Raw genomic sequence first — 21,002 nt, 5'->3', positions numbered from 1 at the left:
ATATGCTCTATAGGATTCATATCTGCTGGCTAAGGTAGCACCTGGAAGTTGCATTTGTGTTTGACAAAACATTCTTGAACAATACCAGCAACATGGTAGGGCACATTATGAAGGGACGTACGTGAGCAGTCAGAGTAGCTAGGTAGTTTTTAGCATTCCGAGTGCAGTCTAGGAGTATGAGGGCTCCAAGAGATTCCCAGGAAGGTATCTCCCATATCAAAACACTGCTGCCACCTGCCTGTTACTGTTGGATCAGGACACAGGAGTGATTCCTTTCCACAGTTTGTTGCCATACCCTCCATCTACCATCCAACATGGCAGAGAAGGAAATGCGATTAATCAGAAAAGGCAACTTTTTCCAGCTGCCAATGGTCCAGCGATGGCATTCAGATGTAATCTTTAGGGGTTGTAGGCAATGGGTATCTTGACTGGGCACCTACTCTGGCAGCCAATACAGAGGAGGGTCCATCGGATTATGGTTTCGAAAACATCACTGTTTGTCACTTAGTTTTATTTATTTCATATGATGAGATCAATACATGAAGGAACCAGTTTTTTCTTGCTTCCTTCGTGTATCGTGGCCGGGATGTCCAACCAACTTGTTGGTTCGGCACCATCGTGATATCCAGCCCGAGGCAGGAATCGAACCCGCGACCTTTGGGTTGCCAGGCAGGCACTTTACCTATCCAGCTAGCCTGGTCGGCACTTAGTTATATTGAATTTAATGCTTTGGAAAAGCCACAGTGATAATTAAGAACTCCTTAATTATCACTGTGGATATTTGCAGCAAAGCTTCGTCTTTGTGTTGAATTAGTTTATGTACATGGAATAAATTTTTCATAAAACGTAATCTCATTTTCAGGTCAGTCCAAAAGTAAGCTTTCACTTTTAGCTATGAATTCAATTCCAGACTTACTTTTCAACCATTATTTATGAATTTTCACAAAGTTAAAGGCTTTTAAAATGTTTCCCAGCATTCGAAAAATTACAGCACATTGGTTGCACTCTCAAATATTGGTAGAAATGAATGTGTTAAGAAACTCAGTAAACTGACTAGTATCTACTTAGCATGAACAAAGGAACCAATAAAATTTATTGTATACTGTAGTTGATAAAAATTTTATAAATCTAAATAAATGCCACAAAAGTACAAGTACCATCTAGTGTCTTATTCTGCATTGTTGTCCAGCAGATTGCTATTATTTTCAGTTTTTGCATCATCATATGGCAAAACCAGTACCAAATGTGATGTTTTAATTAGTTAGGCTTTTGAGACACCGGGAGAAGCACTCAAACTGGTATGTGTGGTAATTTTAACCATCGGGATGCAATTGGTGTAATCTCTTCTCCTAATCTATGGGATGCTTGCATGTGGAGAGCCTCTAAATGAACTGAAGTAACCACTGTTACTTTGCTCAATCTTTTCAACTGCATCTTATGATTAGGTTAATTCCCCATCAACATCTCAATACACCCCTAAACAGATGTACGTTTCATAATATTTTTGACAGGTAAGACTCATTTCCAAGAAGTCCTCAAGAAAATGAATACAAAGAAGTTCCTCCTATATATAATGGTCATAAATAATGGTTGAAAAGTAAGAGTCTGGAAATTAATTCACAGCTGAGTTCAAACCTGATTTCTTTCCCAAATGTAGAATAACAGTGGTTGTAGCCGTGTTTGTTGCAAAGGATTCCAATGCTGTAAAAAAAAAAGTTTACTTTCTGATCTAATTATCAACATTATATAAGAACAACTAATAATTTTCAGCTTTGTACAGCCCAACATAAGTTTTTTCTAATTCTACTTTGCTTTAAGATTGTACACAAGGTTAAAATTCTTTTCTCTCTCACTTATCAGTGAACAAATTTAGCTAAACTTGCAACCAATATCAAAGTACAAGTGTTTCCTTTGTTCCTCGTAAATGAGGTGCAGTGCTAATAACAATACTGAATAATTTTCTTTCAATTGTGTTTTAATAGTTACCAAAATATTTTCTTTTCATCAACATGGGCAATGGAAGTAGAACAAATAACAATGTCAAGACTATATATAAAAATACACTATTTTATTAACTTATTATTTTAAACATGATTTAATTAATTTTGAGACAAGATCTGGCATTTATGTTATATCTTAATTATTTATAATACACAATTGTTTGGAATTAACATAATGACATCAACAGTAAATACACTCCATTAAATTTAACATGTAAATGTATAATTTCCATACAAAGCTTAGACAGCAAAGATTCAAAAATTTAAGATTCAAACCGAGAATTTTTTTAAAAGATTTTGGAACGAACAAATATTATAGCTTTGCATCTGACGGCTCCTAAAACATTAAACTGAGTATTTCAAACAATAAAACTTCACATTTTTATGACCTATGATCAAATACAAACACATACAAATCATACATATTCCAAAAAAAGTCATACACCCAGGCATGCCGTTGCACTGCAGACACACAGTATTTTTGGGTAAAAGAAAAAAGAAATAAATTAAAATGGTTTACTTAAAAATTATATTCTTTATTCTAACACTATACTTGATAATAATAATGTCTTAAGAATTTCATTAGAATTTGAGAAGAATAGAGTTAAAAAAAAAAAAAACACCCCACCCATGCTATCTGTTGTTGTTAGAAACACTGTGCACACTATTCACTATTCAAAAATCAGTTTTTTTCTGCAAGCTTTGTGGAAAACCTACCTACGGCAGTGGAACTATAGTGCTCATGTACTGTCTTACAACAATGAGAAAAAACCAAAGATCATTGCCAAAGTCTATTTTAGAAGTAAAATTGTCAGTGAGATAGAAAAGAAAATTAAAATAGATATAAATTTGCTATTTTTTCCCACCACAGAAGTTAGGATTACCTTTTAGTGAATTTTAGTATTCCTTCAGTACAGAATTCAATTTTGATCTCCATAATTATTGTTCAGCTAGAAAATCTAGCCATTAAAAAAAAAAAAAAAAAAAAAAAACTTTACAGTACCATATTAATCAAAGAATAACTGTTGCTATGGTAACTTTCTGTTTGCTGGATGAAAAACCCGAGTTTCAAACAGGATTTGAACGAAGGTCTTTTCACCCAGCATGTGTGGGGGAGAGCGCGCTATGTATGTTATGGAAAAGGGGGAGTGCCGTTAGTGCAATGGCAAACATAGCTGCAATGTTAATATGACTAGGATTTCAAACATATAGAATATTATCCTGATCTGTAATTTTTGAAACCATCAGCTATTACATCAACATACATTCAAATTTTTATCAACTATTTTTTCTATTGATAATATTTACAAACATAGCAAGCTGTCATTCTGTTTCTGTTTTCTTGGGAGGGGACATGAGGGTACAATAAATTTAATCTTTTGTGGAACCACTCAGCTATTTCCCTCAAACAAAGAAGTGCATTAAGTGAAATACTGCTAATACATCATCATGCTTAACCATACAGTGGTGATGCCCCCAACTGTTACAAACACAGTGACACTGAATTTGACAAATGACAACTTTCTTTTTAATTTGTGAAAAAGAGTTTTTGGATTTACTGAATTTTGCTCGGCGTAGACCATTTCATTTCATCTTTTCTTAATGGATTGCAAACCTCATTGTGTATAATTTTTTAGTTAATAAAAAATAAAAAATTAAATATTTAAAAACTGTTTTAACTCTATTTTCAAAAAATATTAATTCTGATGGAAATAAAAAAAAATTATAGGTATAAAATATAAAGATGAAGTAATTAGCCCTTTATTTTTCAGTTAAAAAAAAAAAAAAACCTGTTAAATGTGTGAAATTTAAAACATGTGCAAATACATATTTTTCTCCTACGCTTATGTATGTATATTTCCATTTCCAAATTTGGCATGTCACAAAGCATGCGAAATTTGAACATTGCACATGTCGCTTATTTTCTATCACAAGTGAATGTTGTTTTCTGTGTTTTCATGCTTATTATTCAAAAGCAATAACAAATTTTAAAAAATATATCAGTTATGACTTAAAAATTGTATACAGATGAAGTGGGGGAGTTCTATAAATAATTACAGACTTAGTGTCACTACCAATCAGGTTCCCACATCACCATCATTGAGTTAAACATATAACATGGGGTTATTATTTTTGAAATACATCTCACAGATGTGGTAGCAATACCCGCAGGTTAGTTAATGTATATCCATCTTTAAAATAATTTTATTCCATTTGATGTTTTGTCACACTGATAATCATTTTAATGGTCCTAATTATATTCAGCAAAGCCTTGATTAGTATGAATAATGAATCCTGCGAAACCATCGTACTAAATGAATTGGTACTGTTTGAAACTATTATAACACAAAGTATGACAATTGGTCCCACTCCAATGAAAATATGCAATAAAAATTTTTAAGCACAATTTTTTTTATCTGTTTATTAACATATATATTACAAAAGGATAATAAAAAATGTATTTCTGATTCAAGTTTATTATAAACATTATTACATTTTATTAAAATATTTTAGCAGGCTATATTGAACTGTCTTCTCTTTCTTTAAGTCTTCATACATGCACTTGTAGTTGTTGAAAATTTTATCCATATCTCAGCAGACTTGCATGCTTTGGTTGACATTGGGGTCAGCATCCATAACTTGTTGTTTTAAAGCTTCCAGAGTTGAAATATTTTTTCATATTCTTCAATGGTGAACCCCTTCATTTGCACATTGTCTACTTCTTCATCAGCATAGTCAGCTTCTTTAAACGCATGCTGTTGATCTAAATTAAGGTCTCCATCAGTCATTTCTTCTGAGTGTGATTCAAGCAATTCACAGACATTTGTAGTGTCCAGTTCATCTAAACCAAGCCATCTTCCAATGCCTGTTACTTCTTCAACAACAGCTTGCACTTGAGAGGGAAAGCCATCAAAATTATTTGCACAATGAGGAAAAATGTGTTTCCAGACTGCATGCATATTGCTTGCAGTTAATTCTTCCCAAGCATGGGATATATTTTCAATTGCATCTTTGATGCTATATTTTTTCCAGAAGGCAATTAAAGAAATTGCATTGTCGCTTGTTGTTTGAGCAATTCCCAGTGCAAAAACCTCTTCTTAGGTAGCAGGCTTTAAATGTTGCGATTATTCCTTGGTCCATGGGCTGCAATAAAGATGTTGTGTTTGCTGGTAAGAAAATGATTTTTACATTCTCACACAATGTACCAAGTGTAGTTGGATGACCAGGAGTATTATCTAAAATCAATAATGCTTTAAAAGAAATATTTTTATCCTTTCAATAATTTTCAACACCTGGGCAAAAATATGTTGAAAACCAGTCTTCAAAAAGAGCTTTGGTCACCCATGCTTTCTTATTTGAACACCAAAAAACTGGAAGTGATTGTAGCCTCTAAGAGCACAAGGATTTGAACGATAAATGAGCATTGGTTTCAAGTTGAAATCTCCTTCTGCACTGCCTCCCAATAAGTGTTAAACAATCCTAAGACACTTTATATCCAGGTTGACTTTTTTTCTTTTTTTGAAATATAAGTTCTGGAAGGCATTCGTTTCCAACATAATCCAGTTTCATCAACATTAAAAACTTGTTTTTCTGTGTATTCACCTTCCTCATCTGCATTGGTAGTCTCGCCAGTAATTTTAACATTATGCAATTGAATTCGATTTCTAAAATGGTCAAGCCAACCATTGCTTACAATAAAAGTTTCTTCAGTTTCCACATGAACTCTGTTTTTTTTTTTTCATTCCCGTAAAGAAACTCAAAGATTTTGTTTGAATTGCTGCTTTCCTAAGAGGAATATGTTTTTGGTTGCAGTCTTCCACCCACACAGATAAGAGATGCTCCATTTCTGTCATTGTTAATGCTTCTATTCCTAGTACTAGTTGCTTGCAAGCCACAAAAAGCTGATGCAGCTTTACCTATTTTTTTTAAAATTTCATCTGTGTTTTATAATATATTATATAACGCGGATTCATGCATTCCAACATCTCTATTTTAGAATTGCTATCGCCGCATGCATGTCGTCAAATTTTTGTTCTAATGTAATAACAAGCCTCCTCTTTTTTGCGCTTGCATTATTTGCACTACAAGTATTCTTCCATTTGTCCATATTTGCTTAGGGCAGTTTATCGAAATTTAAAATATAATACAGTACTGTACATGTTATATAGGATAACAAGCTGCAGCACGTCTTCACACGACAATATCCATGTGTGGACTGACCAGCGAGTATTTGGTTGGTGCAACGTGGTGTGAGTCATCAATAAAGTTATACATGCAGTTTGGAAATAAAAACCTCGTAGTAACCAAATTTTGACTCGTATTAAATAAGGTCTGGTATCATTTTATAATTTGTACTAATCAAGGCTTTGCTGTATTGTTTAATAACTGCTATTTTAATTTCGTGCTGCGTTTCTGAATTTCATTTCCTTGAAACATTCCATGATAACATTTGTTGCAATTGTTATTTATAAAAAATTCTTCCTATATTTCTATTTATCTATCACAGAAATCCATATCACAGCTGGAATACCAACAAATTTGGTATAACTTTAACACTCTGGGATCTATGGTTAATGCAATATAAACATAAGCTCGATATATACATTTTTTTTATTAAAAAAGTTACATTTATAAAATTCTAATTAAGGACTAGTGTATATATGAAATCTAACTTTAAAAAATATTTTGATTGTATAGATTCTCATCTACTTAAAGACATATACAATATATTTGGAGTACTGCTTTTAGGGCTGAGTTCAGATAAATCAGTTTAGATTTAATTCATTCATAATCTGGGGTTCAATAGTTCCCTTCATTTATCACATTACAAAAAATCTGTATGCTTTCATAATTAAGTTCTTATTATCATGGTAAATGCAGTTGCTTTCCAACTCTATAAGAAAGGTTACAGCAAATCATAAAAGTTCAATAATACTACAGTACAATAATCATAATAAAAGTTGGTAATCATACTAAAAATATATATATATTTTTAGTGCATGATTAACAATTTATAAGAATAATCTATAATGCAAAACACTGTATATATGGCTAAGACCTCAAGATATAAGATATCTCGAGACTCACTTTTGAAATCATAATGGTTTCGTAAACTTGTAATGTTAAAATAGAGCAAAGATAAAAATTATATTTGATAAGATCTTCCTTTGGAAAAAAATATGCACTTTTGTATCAGTTCAGTATTGGTTAAATTAAATTAATTCTTTTTTTTTTTTTTTAAACCCACATATGAATTAAATACTCTAATGCATTGTGGACCTCCAAAGACTCCTCCTTTAAAATGTCAACCTACTTCTCACTGAGACTTTCAGATCAACTAGTCACAACATTCACAAGTCATCTGGTTTTCAGGTGACTTTTGAAAAATATAAAAGTAATCTTATCAATTTTAATTATATTTAATTTTAACGCTTCAAGTTCATCAAACCATATGGATTTGAGAAATGTCTCTCAAGACAAGTGTTTACTATTCTGGTCAGTTAATCCATAATACAGATTAACATGTTAAATTGTTTAAGCAAATTTATAAAATCTGATTCTCATACCATCTTAAAATTTGAGATACATTACTATTGTATTCAAGTTTTTTTTATTTATTTTTAGAGCTTGAATATACTAGTAACAGTCATAAATGAGGGGAGGTTGAAAAGTTTTCAGCCCAATATATATCGCAAAGGTTTTTGCAAAAGACAATATTTACAATCTGTGTTGTGACTGTTCTTGTGTATTCACAGAAAATTTCAGGTTTGTAACTATATTCTTCTTTACAGAGGCACTGAAGTGTGGAAGGTGACCGAAGATGGCGACTGTTTTGAAGAATTAAGCACCTTGCTTTATTGAGTATCTTCATTTAAAGGGAATGTCACCAAATTAAATTCATGAAGAAAGCAGCAAACATTAGGGGAATCTTGTCCTTTATAAGCCATGGTCAAAAACTGGGTTGCAGAATTTAAGTGTGGACGACACAGTGTTGAAGATACACCCTGCAGCAGAAGGCCCGTCACTGTGTTAACACCTGCAAATGTGGATGCCATTCATGACCTGATCATGCAAGGCCACAGAATAACATTGAAACACATTGAGACAAATTCAACATCTCCCATCAGCAAACTCATGATATTGTGGTGAACATTTTAGGAAAGTTTTTTTTTTTTTTTTTTTGAGGTGGAACTCGAAGGCACTGGATGCAGATCAGAAGCAGGAAAGAGTGAAGTGGTGGCATCATGAGTTTGTGCAGTATTTTGAAGCTAATGAAGCTCAGTTATGGGGCAGTATGTAACTATGGACGAAACATGGGTGCATCACCTTGACCTTGAAAGAAAAGAACAATTGAAACAGTGGAAACATCCCTTTTCTCTCCCTCCTAAAAGGTTTTGAGTTCAGAAGTTGGTTGAGAAAGTGATGGCATCTGTCTTCTGGGATGCTGGAGTGATCATGGTTGATTTCCTGGAACAGGGTGCCACTACCAATGCCAAACATTATTCTAACCTATTGAGACATTTCCACGAGGAATTGAAGCAAGAGGTGTGGGAAATTGGCAAAAGGAGTCTCTTGCATCAAGACAGTGCACCAGCACACACGTTAGTGACTCAGGAAACACTGCATGACTGTGGATGCAAGCTATTACAGCATCCACTCTACTCATTGGATTTGGCTCTACCGGACTATTTTCTATTTATAAATCTCAAAAAGGACTTGAAAGGAGAGAAATTCAACAGTGACAATGTTGTGATGAATGCAGTGAACAGGTTTAACTAATCTGAATTTTATTTGAGCAGGTTACAAAAGCTAATTGATTTAGCCAGAAAGTGTGTTGACTTGGGAGGGAGGGGGAACTACATTGAAAAATAAATGGGTTTTTCACAACTTTCCAGCATTCCTTCTATGAGAGGCTAGAAACTTTTCAACCTCCCACTGTACTTCAAATTTTAAAATGTGACTAATTTACAGAATGCAGTAATTTCGTTAGAACATAGTCCAACAAGACAATTGATATCATAAAAAAAAAGAAAAACTATCCCACCTTGACTGAGCCTTCAAACTGGCAGTATACAAAAAGGAAATTTGACACTAAATTGTTAGATTTAATAGGCAGAAAAAAATTTCTTTTAACTTTTCTTCTCAGGTAACTTTACAGTTGTCTGAGATAAATTATAGAACTTGAGTTCACTCTTTTTTGCAACTTACATTTGTATTAAAAAGGTTTTATTCAGAAGTATTAAACAGATGAACATTGATAAATAATATACTGAATAAAGCCATTTACAAATTTCTATGAGGTTTTTGTATTAATCAGTTCTTTCATCCTCAGGGAACCCTGCCAAATGTATTTCCTGCTTCAATAATATGAAGACCCCAAAGCAAGTGTTATAGTTTTGTATACGTTGCATTCTGCCTTAGAAGACTGCCTTTCATAAAACCTGCACAAAGTATAACAAGAATCAAAATTTGTCTTAATATTACATGATAAAGCTGCATAGGCAATTTCAGATTTTAACATGATGGGCATTCAATATTTAATTACATAAGTAACTTAACAATTTTTTTCCAACTAAATTCTCATTTTACTGTAAACCATTTAAGAACAATTAATCTTAGAGTCACAGAAGGGGTATTTCAAGTTTACGTAACTTGACTGCATTAAAAATTTTCCTTTTTTTCTAGTCAAATCTTAATATATAAAAAATGCTGCTATGAAGATTCATAAAAAAAAATCTAAAATTAGTAATTAGTGGCTTTTGTTTGTGTAAGTGAAATTACACTTAATACCACCATATACCATATGTACAGACTTCAAGACCAAAGCTTGTGCAGACCTGTACTGTACAACTACAATTATTAAAAAGAAGAATGCGCTTTAATTAAGATATTATAGTCATTTAATACTGAACTGTTCTGCATTACTGTTGATGTAGATTATATATCAAAGTGTTGGTTATTAGCATTAGCATTAGTAGAGGCATTTGATGCAAGAAAGCAAGCTTATGCAGCATCAGCCAAAAAAAAAAAAAAAAAAACCCACTTCACCCCTCTGTTCGTTCAAAATACCTGTCCAGCTGAGCCTTAAACTTATTTAGGCTATCAACCTCCACTACAAGGGATGGAATTCTGTTCCACCAACCAACCACCCGCTGGCTAAAGGCAAATTTCTGCACGTCTATCCTACATCTGTCTTTCCTCAATTTGAATTTATGCCCTCTCAGGTGATTATTCTGAGCTAGAGGAAGAATCCCATCAGCATTGAGCATGCTCAAACCATTCAAGGCTTTATACACCTCAATCAGATCACCTCTCCGGTGCCTAGTCTCCAGACACTGTAATTTGCAAAACTTAAGCTTTTCTTCGTAAGAGCACCCCTTTGTTCCATTCACTAATCTTGTTGCCCTTCTCTGTACTCGTTCCAGCAGCTCTACATCCTTCTTGAAATGAGGCCTCCAGACCTGTATACAGTACTCTAGGTGTGGCCTGACCATTGCCTTATACAAGGGAATAATCACCTCCTTATCCCTGCTGGAAAAATTCCTGTATATCATTGACAATACTCCATGAGCTACTCTTGCCGCCCGTCTGCACTGCTCAGAGAACTTCATATCTGCCTGCACAACCACCCCCAAGTCCCTTTCATTCTCTACCACTGTCAGTGTAGTACCACAGAGTTGATACGTTGCTCTGGGGTTGCTGTTTCCCATGTGTAGTACTTGACATTTGTCAATGTTAAACTTCATTTGCCACCTCTCGGCCCATCTGCTCAACCTTTCCAGATCCTGTTGCAGCAGCATAGTGTCAGTAGTGTCCTTGACAACCCTGCCAACCTTTGTATCGTCTGAAAACTTGGACATTAAGCTTGATATACCATCATCAATATCATTTATAAATACAGAAAACAATAATGGACCCAACACTGAGCCCTGAGGGACTCCACTAATAACATCAGTCCACGATGAGCAGTGTCCATTGATTACCACTCTCTGTCTTCTCCCCCTCAACCACCCCTTTATCCATAGCAGCAATTTGCCTCCAATGTCACACTGCTCCAATTTGTGTAGCAGTCTTCCATGTGCAACAGTAAATAAATTTACTGTTGCAGTAAATAAAGCAAGTAAGTAAATTTCTAACTTTTCTTTTCCATAATGATATGTAAAAATTCTTATTAATGGATATTTTACTGCTAAACTTTGAGACCTAGTAATCTCTTGACAGAAAAGCATGAGAGAGAGAGAGAGAGAGAGAGAGAGAGAGAGAGAGAGAGAGAGAGAGAGAGAGAGAGAGAGAGAGAGAGAGAGAGAGAGAGAGAGAGAGAGAGAGAGAGTGTGTGTTCTCAGATGCTTTCCTTAGAAAACTCAAAGCATTAGTAATGGGGGTGAAGCATAAAGTAAAATGTATTTAATATTTGGATTAATACTAAAGTTGTATTTGCATTCATAATCTTGCCCATAGGTATGCACTTACCTGTCAAAACTGATCCAATTACTAAAATTACAACCATAGTTAAATTTAATGGAATATCTCCATATGGCGTCAATACCCATGAGGTACCTAAAGTAAATATCACACCAAATATCTGTAAGAAAGAGAGAAATATTTAGTTGTGTTATGCATGAAATTAAATGGCATAAGTTCTTATAACAAGATAATTTTTGAGGCATGAATTTAATTTAAACTTCAGAACAAGTATTGCATGAAAATACTTTTCTTAGTATAAGTATATATAACAAGAAGTATTAGTATGAATAAGAAGCATATGATTGCAGCTAGAAGTGTGGGGGGGGGGGAAATGCTGCTTTGATATTCTCACATGCACTTCCTCAAAAGGAAATTGCAAACCCTCAGAAGAAACAAAACCAGTTCACCAAACAGTTACACCGATGAGCCAAAACATTATAACCACCTACTTAATATGATGCTGGTCCCCCACATGCAGCCAAAATAGCCTGTATCCAGCAAGGCATGGACACTACAAGATTTCTAAATGTGTCTTGTGGTATCTGGTACCAACAAGTAACCAGCAGTTCTTTAACCCCTGTAATGGCCGTGGTTGAGATGCCACGCATCAGAGTTGCTGTTCCAACACAAGCCACAGAAGGCACCTCCGTAGCCAGGTGGGAAGAAGCAGCAGTGCGAGCACATGCTTCTCGATTAGACTGGGGTTCGAGCCCGTCACCACCAAATACAGAGGATGCGGAAAGGTCAGGAAATGACCACCGTATATCCCCAGAGCAATATGGCCTTAGTTGCTAATGCTCCTAAAAGCCAAATGACAAATGACAAGCTACAGATGCTCGATGGGATTGATGTCTGCGGTATTTGGAGGCCAGGGCAATACCTGGAAGTCCTCTTCATGTTCTGCAAACCAGTCTCGAACAATCTGGGTGGTGTGGCATGGCACATTATCCTGTTGAAAGACGGCACTGCCACAGGGGAAGACCATTGCCATGAAAGGGTGTACCTGGTCAGCAATGATATTTAGGTAGGTGGTAGATGTCAGAGTGCCTGACACATGAATGAATGGACCCAGGGTATCCCAGCAGAACATTGCCCAAAGCATGACACTGCTGACATCGACTTGTTTTCATCCCACGGTGCATCCAGGCACCATCACTTCCCCAGGTAAACAGTACACACGAACCTGGCCATCCACGTGGTGCAACAGGAAATGTGATTCATTGGACCAGATTACCTTCTTCCAATCACTCAAGGTCCAGTTTCGATGCTCGCATGCCCATTGTAGGCACTGTCGCTGGAGAACCATGGTAAGCATAGGCACTGGAGTGGCTTGCAACTACACAGCCCCATTTTCAGCAGTGTTCTATATACTGTGTGTTGTGACATATTACTCCCGACACCAGCATTCCAATTAATGGCGGAGTTGCACCACAGTCGCCCATCTGTTTCCATGTACCATCCGGGAGAGCCATGGTCGTCCAACACCTCGCCGGCGGTTCTTGAGTTCCCACCTCCTCAGACCATTTTCGGTAGGTACTAACCACAGCTGACTGTGGGCATCCCACCAGCCATGTCATTTCGGATATGCTCTGACCCAACCATCTGGCCATTACAATTTGGCCTTTGTCAAACTCGTTTCAGATTGCTGCCTTTCCCATCTGAAGAACAAGAGTAACACCGATTAATGGAGCTCAGTCTCAGGTGTTTTTTAATTGTGTCCCGACCCACACATGTGCTGTAGTTCACCTGCTTTGATTTGCATAACGAATTGTTGGTCATAATGTTTTGGCTCATCGGTGTATATCCAATATAAAGAAAAATAATATAAAAAATAATTGATTAATTAATTTTAATTTATTTAACATGTTTGTAGTGAGCATGATTTCTAGGTACTACTCATACTGCCATCTATAGATTGGTTGATTTCATGTTCTGATTTATATTTCATTTTTCAGTTTATCTTCGCTATGTGAAGGTGCTTTAAGTTATGTTGGTTTTATTTATTGCTGCATAAGGGCCACTGTTGTTGCACTGGCAAACTGGTAGTGTTCTATCAGTCTTTGGATGATCCATTGTGTGACGTTTTAAATGCAGTGATTTGTGACTTGTGGTCCTGTGGCTTTCTGACAAGATAAGACTGAATGATCATACTGTTTTTTTTAAATTTTACTTGTTTCATTTATTGGTCACCATTGTGTATGGTTTACAGCATCAGTGTTGTGATATTTCATATTATTTGGCTTCAACCAAAGAATGTGAAATATCACATTGATACCGGTATTCTTAGGTACAAATTCCTTTCACAAAACTCTCTTTTAATTTAGTTTTCCCCCCTCCCCTTCTTTGTTCTCTTCAATGTTTCTTTATTTAGCTACTCATTTTTGTTGTAATCACTGTTCAGTCTTATCCACTCAGATGACATATTTTTAACTACAGATGATTAATTTACATTTTATATCTACATATAAAATTAACTCATTACTCAAACAATAGTTTTCTTACTGTCAGTCTAAATTGGAATAAAAAATAATGTTAATTAAAATAATATTAGGGGAGGTCCATATGGACTAGAGATATGCAAATATATCTCCAATTCATAAAGGGGGATCAAATATTGAAGTGAGTAATTACAGACCTGTTAGCTTAATGCCTTTTCCAGAAAAAATAATGGAATCACTGGATAAAGAAGTAATGCAGGGCCATCTGGATAGGTATGCATGCCTATCCAGATGCCACAGCATGTTAAGAGGGGGGGGACAGTCTTGTCTAACCAATCTGATTGGATACTAAGATGCAGCGACCAAGGAACTTGATGCAAAAAATAATTTTGACATGATATACTTGGATTTCAGAAAGGCTTTTGATACTGTTGCATACAAACTGGAGCAAAGTGGCATTAAGGGCAAGATACTGCTATGGATAAAGGGATGGTTAAGTGGAATAAGACAGAGTGGTTATCAGTGGGCACTGCTCTTCATGGACTAATGTTATTAGTGGAGTCCACCAGGGTTTGGTGTAAACAAGATTGATGTCATCAACAAATTACCTAATAAAGCTACTGTAGGACCAGACGGTTTCCCATTATTCATAGTAAAAATATGCAGCACGTACATTGTTGACCTTCTACTCCACATTTTCAGACGAATGTTACAATCTGGAAGAGTTCCATCAATTTGGAGATCTTACCATGTCAAGCCCATTCCAAAGGTTAGGAAACCTAAATCTCCAAAAGATCTGCAACCAATTTCCATCAGTTGCTCTTTACTTAAAATCTTTGAAAAAGTGATTCAGCCAGCAATTGCCCAGCACTGCTTTGGTCACAGGCCCAAGTACCTTCATACCGTTCTGCACAAGAGATCAAACAACTACAGATTTTCTAGATACCCTCTTCAGAATCCAACAGGCCATCAATAACAAATGCTAGATTGACATCATCTTCCTACCAGCTCTCTTTACTATTCTGAAGCACTACTTTGGTCTTGCAGATACCTTGCTACAAATCTTGAAGTCCATCCTACTTCTCAGACAGCTGTCTGTTACTGTCAATGATTTCCAGGTAACTTTCGACGTCACAAGAGGCATTCTGCAAGGGAGTGTGCTTTCAACAATTCTCTTCGCAGCAGTTTTGGAACCTTTCCTAGCATGTAAATCTAACTTTGTCTCTTATGCCGATGATCTCAAGTTCTTTTTTTTTTTTTTTTTGATTTGGTAGTTGTTGGCGCATCGGCTTCTGTGGCCATATTGCACCTCCCAAGGTTTTTTTGCAGTACTTTGATCCAAGCCCGAGGCGGGAATCGAACCCGCGACCTTTGGGTTGCCGGGCAGGTACTTTACCCACTCGGCTAGCCCGGTCGGCTTCTCAAGTTCTACGTGAGTTCAAACCATCCTGATCAGATCCTGGATATTAACCAACAGGCCTCTACACAGATAATGAAACTGAAAACAATCTAGCCATAATTGGGTTGCATTTGAACCCTTCCAAACCTGCTCAACTACCGATAACAGAAAATAAAAAAAAATAAAAAAAAAAAAAAAAAGGGAGTTAAAAATGATGTTCAAATCTTTGTCGGCGGGGAAAAGGTGCAAAGGATAACTTCACACACAGACCTAGGCCTCACCTGGGATGCTGGACTCGCCTTCCAGCCTCACTTTGGGCAGTGTGTCAGGAGCTCGGTGTGCATTAGCCAGTGCTGCTTTATCGGTGCATTCTGAGGTGCATTACCCCTATCCCCTCTCTACACACATGAAATTTGGTCATCTGCTCCTGCCTCCCACCTAAAAAAGTACCTCACTCTGGAATATTGGTTGCTTAGGTGGATGAACATGGTGGTGGGTAACCCTTTTTCTATCTCTAGATCCATTCTCCAAGCTAATCTAGGGACCACTCCTTGGAGACTTCTCATTATGACAAGAAATGCACTCATGCTAGCTCAGCTTATCACAGGCCGAATAGATGCTCCATCTGTATCCCCGTTAATCTTTGGCCCAAAGAAGACAAGAGGTGAACATCATGACTCCGCCAACTGCCTCCAAATCTACAACAAACTGGGCATCAACCCTGATAAGTTCTGTGAGGACAAGCTCTACAGAAAGCGATGCCTCAAGAACTGTTATCAACTATTGAACCTGTGATGGTTACCAACTATTGAACCTGTGATGATCACCTACACCTGGACTTTTTGCCTGTTGCATTTTTTTTTTATATATTTTTTTTATGATTTTTATTTTTTAAAATTCCGATGTCTATTGCTATAAACTGTTTTATTTGAAGTGTATGTAAGTTCAATTATGTAAATATCTCGGGTCGAGCACACATGTGGTTCCTTGCACTTCAGTATGTAAATCTCTCACCCTCCTGGCACACTGCCATCCTGGGGTGACCCACAGTTTCTTGTAGTTAATAAATGGATAATAATAATAAATAAAAGATCTAAGAAAATTGGGTAGATGGGTTGAAAAATGGCAGTTGAAGTTTAACATTGACAAATGCAAGGTGCTGCATATGGGGCAGCATGAAAAAGACCTGGGGTAATTGTGCAGTCAGACATGAAATTCTCTGATCAGTGCAGATATGCTGCCAGGACAACTCATGAGGTTTGTCAATGACATACAGAAACTTTGCTAGCAGGGATAAGGTTTTGTATAAGGCCATAGTTAGGCCGCATCTCGAGTACTCTATACAGGTCTGGAGGCCCCATTTTAGAAAGGATGTAGGGCTGCTAGAACAGGTTCAGAGAAGGGCAAACAGATTGGTGAAGGGAACAAAAGGCTGCTCTTACCTAGAAAGACTGTGGTTCTGCAGATTGCAGAATCAAGACCAACCTGCAGGGAGATCTGATTGAGGTGTTTAAAGCCTTGAATGGAATGAGTAAGCTGAATGTTAATGGCATTTTTCCACTTGCTGAGACTACACACATGAGGAGGCATAAATTCTAGTTGAGGAAGGATGGTTGCAGGATAGATGTGTGGAAGTTTGCCTTCTGCCAGCGAGCAATTGATTGTTGGAACAGACCTCCATCTGTTGTTGTGGAAGTGGATGATTTGAATAAATTCAATGGAGAATTAGACAAATAATTGGAGGATAACGATGGGTGAACTGTGTAGGTTTTTTTTTTTTTTTTTTTTTTGGCTGATGCTAAACCTTCCTTTCTTGCATTATTTGCCACAATTACTACTACTACTGCCGACCAGGCTAGCCAGGTGGGTAAAGTGCCTGCCTGGCAACCCAAAGGTTGCGGGTTCGAATCCCGCCTCGGGCTTGGATCAAAGTACTGCAAAAAAAAAACTTTGGGAGGTGCACTATGGCCACAGAAGCCGATGCGCCAACAACTACCAAAAAAAAAAAAAAAAAAACCTACTACTGATAATACCAAACCTGTACCATTACATTTTCTCAAGAAGCATCTGGAACTGATTTTATGATATGGCCAAAATGAATATGATATTGGTGAAGCTAAAATATGGTTGAATAAATTGTGCTGCCATCAAACTTATACATAGATTTTGTCTTAAATTAAAATCCCATCTTGATTCAGTCCAGGATACTGCTGCAGATTTAAAGTGCTTCCAACGAGTGGCTAATTTTACTATTGATCTCAGTAAAGAGGATTTGAAGTAGTGTTGAATGTTGCCCCATTGAAGAACAGCCAGAATTTAAACCAAAGCCAAGGTCAAATATTTGCACTAAAACAAAATTATAAAAAAGCCATGGGAACATAAGAACCTGTATTTATGATCTACTGATCATGAAAAATCATGACAAATAACCTTATAAATATGCTTTTTCAAATTTTATAAAATGTTTTATAAAGTTGGTATAAAATTAGCAAATATGCAGTGAGGTGGGCTGCATCTTATCATCATGCAACTAATTTAATAAAAGAATGCAAGCAATTGAAAGTTTAATGATGGAGACAAAAACTGTATTACTCTTGCACGTTGTCATTGCACTGTTAAATAGTAGCTTTCAAGATTCTCTCAATAAATTACATATAGGCTGTAAACAATATGTATGAAAATTACAAATAAAAAGTTGTGAAAGTTGGGAGAGAAATTACAATTCAAGGTGTAGACTAAATAACAAAAAAATTGGAACAAGTCAGTAATTTTGTATATTTAGGAAGTCTCTATTAGCCAAGACAAAATTAGTTGTTTATAATATAGTTCATAAGTTTACTTTAACCTGCAGAACTGTAACCTGAGTAAGAAATAAAGGAACTAATTAATTTTGAATCTGCAAAAATTATTTTAAGAAAAACAAGAAAAATGAGTAATGCAGTGTGTTACATTTCAAGAGGGTCCAATTTTTTTTTTCTTTTTCTGTGATTAATTGAAGTAAAATGTAAATATACAGGAACTCCCCGAATTATGTAATACTCGACTTACAGAAATTCAACTTTACATAAGTTTTTGCCGGCCAGTGCAAACTAAAAAAAATCATGGAAACGAATTTTGCATCCTGTAGGAATAAATGGAGGTATTGTGAAAATATCGCAATGTGAATCCAATAATACATTTTTTTTTTTTTTTTTTTTGTAATTCGTTCCAAGTCCTTGGAAGTTGAAGATTTCGCTACATTACTAAGCTATTTATCTCTCTAAAAGGTCATATTTATAATGGAAATTGCACTACCCTTTCATCATTATCATATGTACCCGTTATAACATTCAATTTCGAATGTCTTTGTGATATTTTTCTAAAGCACATTTCTGGAGATCACGACCATAAAACAACAAAAACAATTTGCACTTTCTGGTTTGTTAAGCATTTCTGTTAGTGCATCTAATTATAAACGGGTAGTAAACTCGATCTTATTGCATTTGCGATAATACCGATAATCCCCTGTATAATTTAGTCAATTAAGTCATTAAACCCAATTAATAAAACATGATGTAAATTCAAAATAATGCCAATTATAAATAATTTAGCGGAACCCCCTCGAAGGTACCAGTTCCAAAAGACGTGAAATATCACCAAATAAGGGTTAAAGAAACTACCAAAAAACTAAAATATCAAAATAATAGACTGACCATCATGCCCCATATCGACAGAGGACCACGAGGCCAATAATGGTCATGGAATCGCTGCATTTCAATCGTCATACAAATCATCGCAAAGGCAGAAATATCCAAGAACCAAACCACCCCTCATTCTCCGATAGATCAACCAATGCTGAGGATTTGCATGGCGGTGGTCCTTATGCAGCGAAAAATAATCTATAGAACAGACAGCACTCTAGATCAGAGCCACACCACTGACATAATGCAAGCTTAACCAGCTTATATAATAGAAAGGAAAGGAATAGATGGCAGCACAGGCACTGCTTATTTAGCATATCAACCCACTACTACCATTAATTTATATTATGTGAAGTAAAAGTTAGGCAAAAGTAATAAAAATAAATAAATATGGCTATGTAGCTATCATTAGAGGCAGCAAATGCACATCCTCCACATGATGCCTAATTATATCTGATAATTAAAATAAATATGATATTTAAAATAAAAACATCAGCCAGTAGTACGGCAATAATGCAGAGCGAAACGAAACGCAAAATAATATAAAATAAACAAACAGGGAAGGGAAAGTAGAGATAATAGGACAAAAAGGTAGTCGATAATCCCCTGTATAATTTAGTCAATTAAGTCATTAAACCCAATTAATAAAACATGATGTAAATTTAAAATAATGCCAATTATAAATAATTTAGCGGAACCCCCTCGAAGGTACCAGTTCCAAAAGACGTGAAATATCACCTACTGGCTGATGTTTTTATTTTAAATATCATATTTATTTTAATTATCAGATATAATTAGGCATCATGTGGAGGATGTGCATTTGCTGCCTCTAATGATAGCTACATAGCCATATTTATTTATTTTTATTACTTTTGCCTAACTTTTACTTCACATAATATAAATTAATGGTAGTAGTGGGTTGATATGCTAAATAAGCAGCGCCTGTGCTGCCATCTATTCCTTTCCTTCCTATTATATAAGCTGGTTAAGCTTGCATTATGTCAGTGGTGTGGCTCTGATCTAGAGTGCTGTCTGTTCTATAGATTATTTTTCGCTGCATAAGGACCACCGCCATGCAAATCCTCAGCATTGGTTGATCTATCGGAGAATGAGGGGTGGTTTGGTTCTTGGATATTTCTGCCTTTGCGATGATTTGTATGACGATTGAAATGCAGCGATTCCATGACCATTATTGGCCTCGTGGTCCTCTGTCGATATGGGGCATGATGGTCAGTCTATTATTTTGATATTTTAGTTTTTTGGTAGTTTCTTTAACCCTTATTTGGTGATATTTCACGTCTTTTGGAACTGGTACCTTCGAGGGGGTTCCGCTAAATTATTTATAATTGGCATTATTTTAAATTTACATCATGTTTTATTAATTGGGTTTAGTGACTTAACTGACTAAATTATACAGGGGATTATCGACTACCTTTTTGTCCTATTATCTCTACTTTCCCTTCCCTGTTTGTTTATTTTATATTATTTTGCGTTTCGTTTCGCTCTGCATTATTGCCGTACTACTGGCTGATGTTTTTATTTTAAATATCATATTTATTTTAATTATCAGATATATATATATATATATATATATATATAAATAAATACACAGCAGACTCTCGATTAACCAGGAAGCGGATTGACTGGGACACTTCAAGACTCCAAATTAAAAAAAAAATAAAAAAATCAACCAGAAATCAAAAAATTCAAGTAATAACTAGAATAGGTATAAACAGATATTTTGAAAGTCGTAAATAAGCGACAAGCTGCATTATAAGTCGTCATTGGGAGATTAGTGTACCTATTATCTTGCAATCCCCACTGTCTTCACAACCGCCGCTCAAAAAAAAAAAAAAAAGAAAGAAGGAGAAAAAAAAAAAAAAAAGAGAGAGAGACCAAACGTTTAGTTTGTTTTAGTGTGTCGTGTCGATTGTTGTGTTCCATTGCAGCACAAAAGGACATTTTGTTTCGTTATTTATGTCAGGGATGTCGGAATTTTTTTTATAGTAAAAAATTTTTT

The 21,002-nt window shown here is 35.7% G+C and overlaps 1 protein-coding gene across 1 annotated transcript in view; it reads right to left on the bottom strand.

Annotated features, from left to right (window-relative positions):
• Positions 1 to 9,260: 9,260 nt before the first annotated feature.
• Positions 9,261 to 21,002, bottom strand: part of LOC150091742 (choline/ethanolamine transporter flvcr2a-like) — a 129,228-nt gene continuing 117,486 nt past the window's right edge. Inside the window, exons 10-11 of the mRNA XM_090376798.1 lie at positions 11,472 to 11,583; positions 9,261 to 9,442 (exon numbers count right to left, since the gene is read on the bottom strand). Of these exons, the coding sequence (XP_090232924.1) occupies positions 9,390 to 9,442; positions 11,472 to 11,583 (165 nt within the window). The 3' untranslated portion in view covers positions 9,261 to 9,389. The remainder of the gene's footprint in view (positions 9,443 to 11,471; positions 11,584 to 21,002) is intronic.

Source organism: Mastigoproctus giganteus, chromosome 1 (genome assembly GCF_048544385.1).
Source record: "Mastigoproctus giganteus isolate SK-2022 chromosome 1, ASM4854438v1, whole genome shotgun sequence".
Lineage (NCBI taxonomy): Eukaryota > Metazoa > Arthropoda > Arachnida > Uropygi > Thelyphonidae > Mastigoproctus > Mastigoproctus giganteus.
Note: the sequence above shows the minus strand (reverse complement) of the source record. Positions and strands in the feature narration are given on the sequence as shown.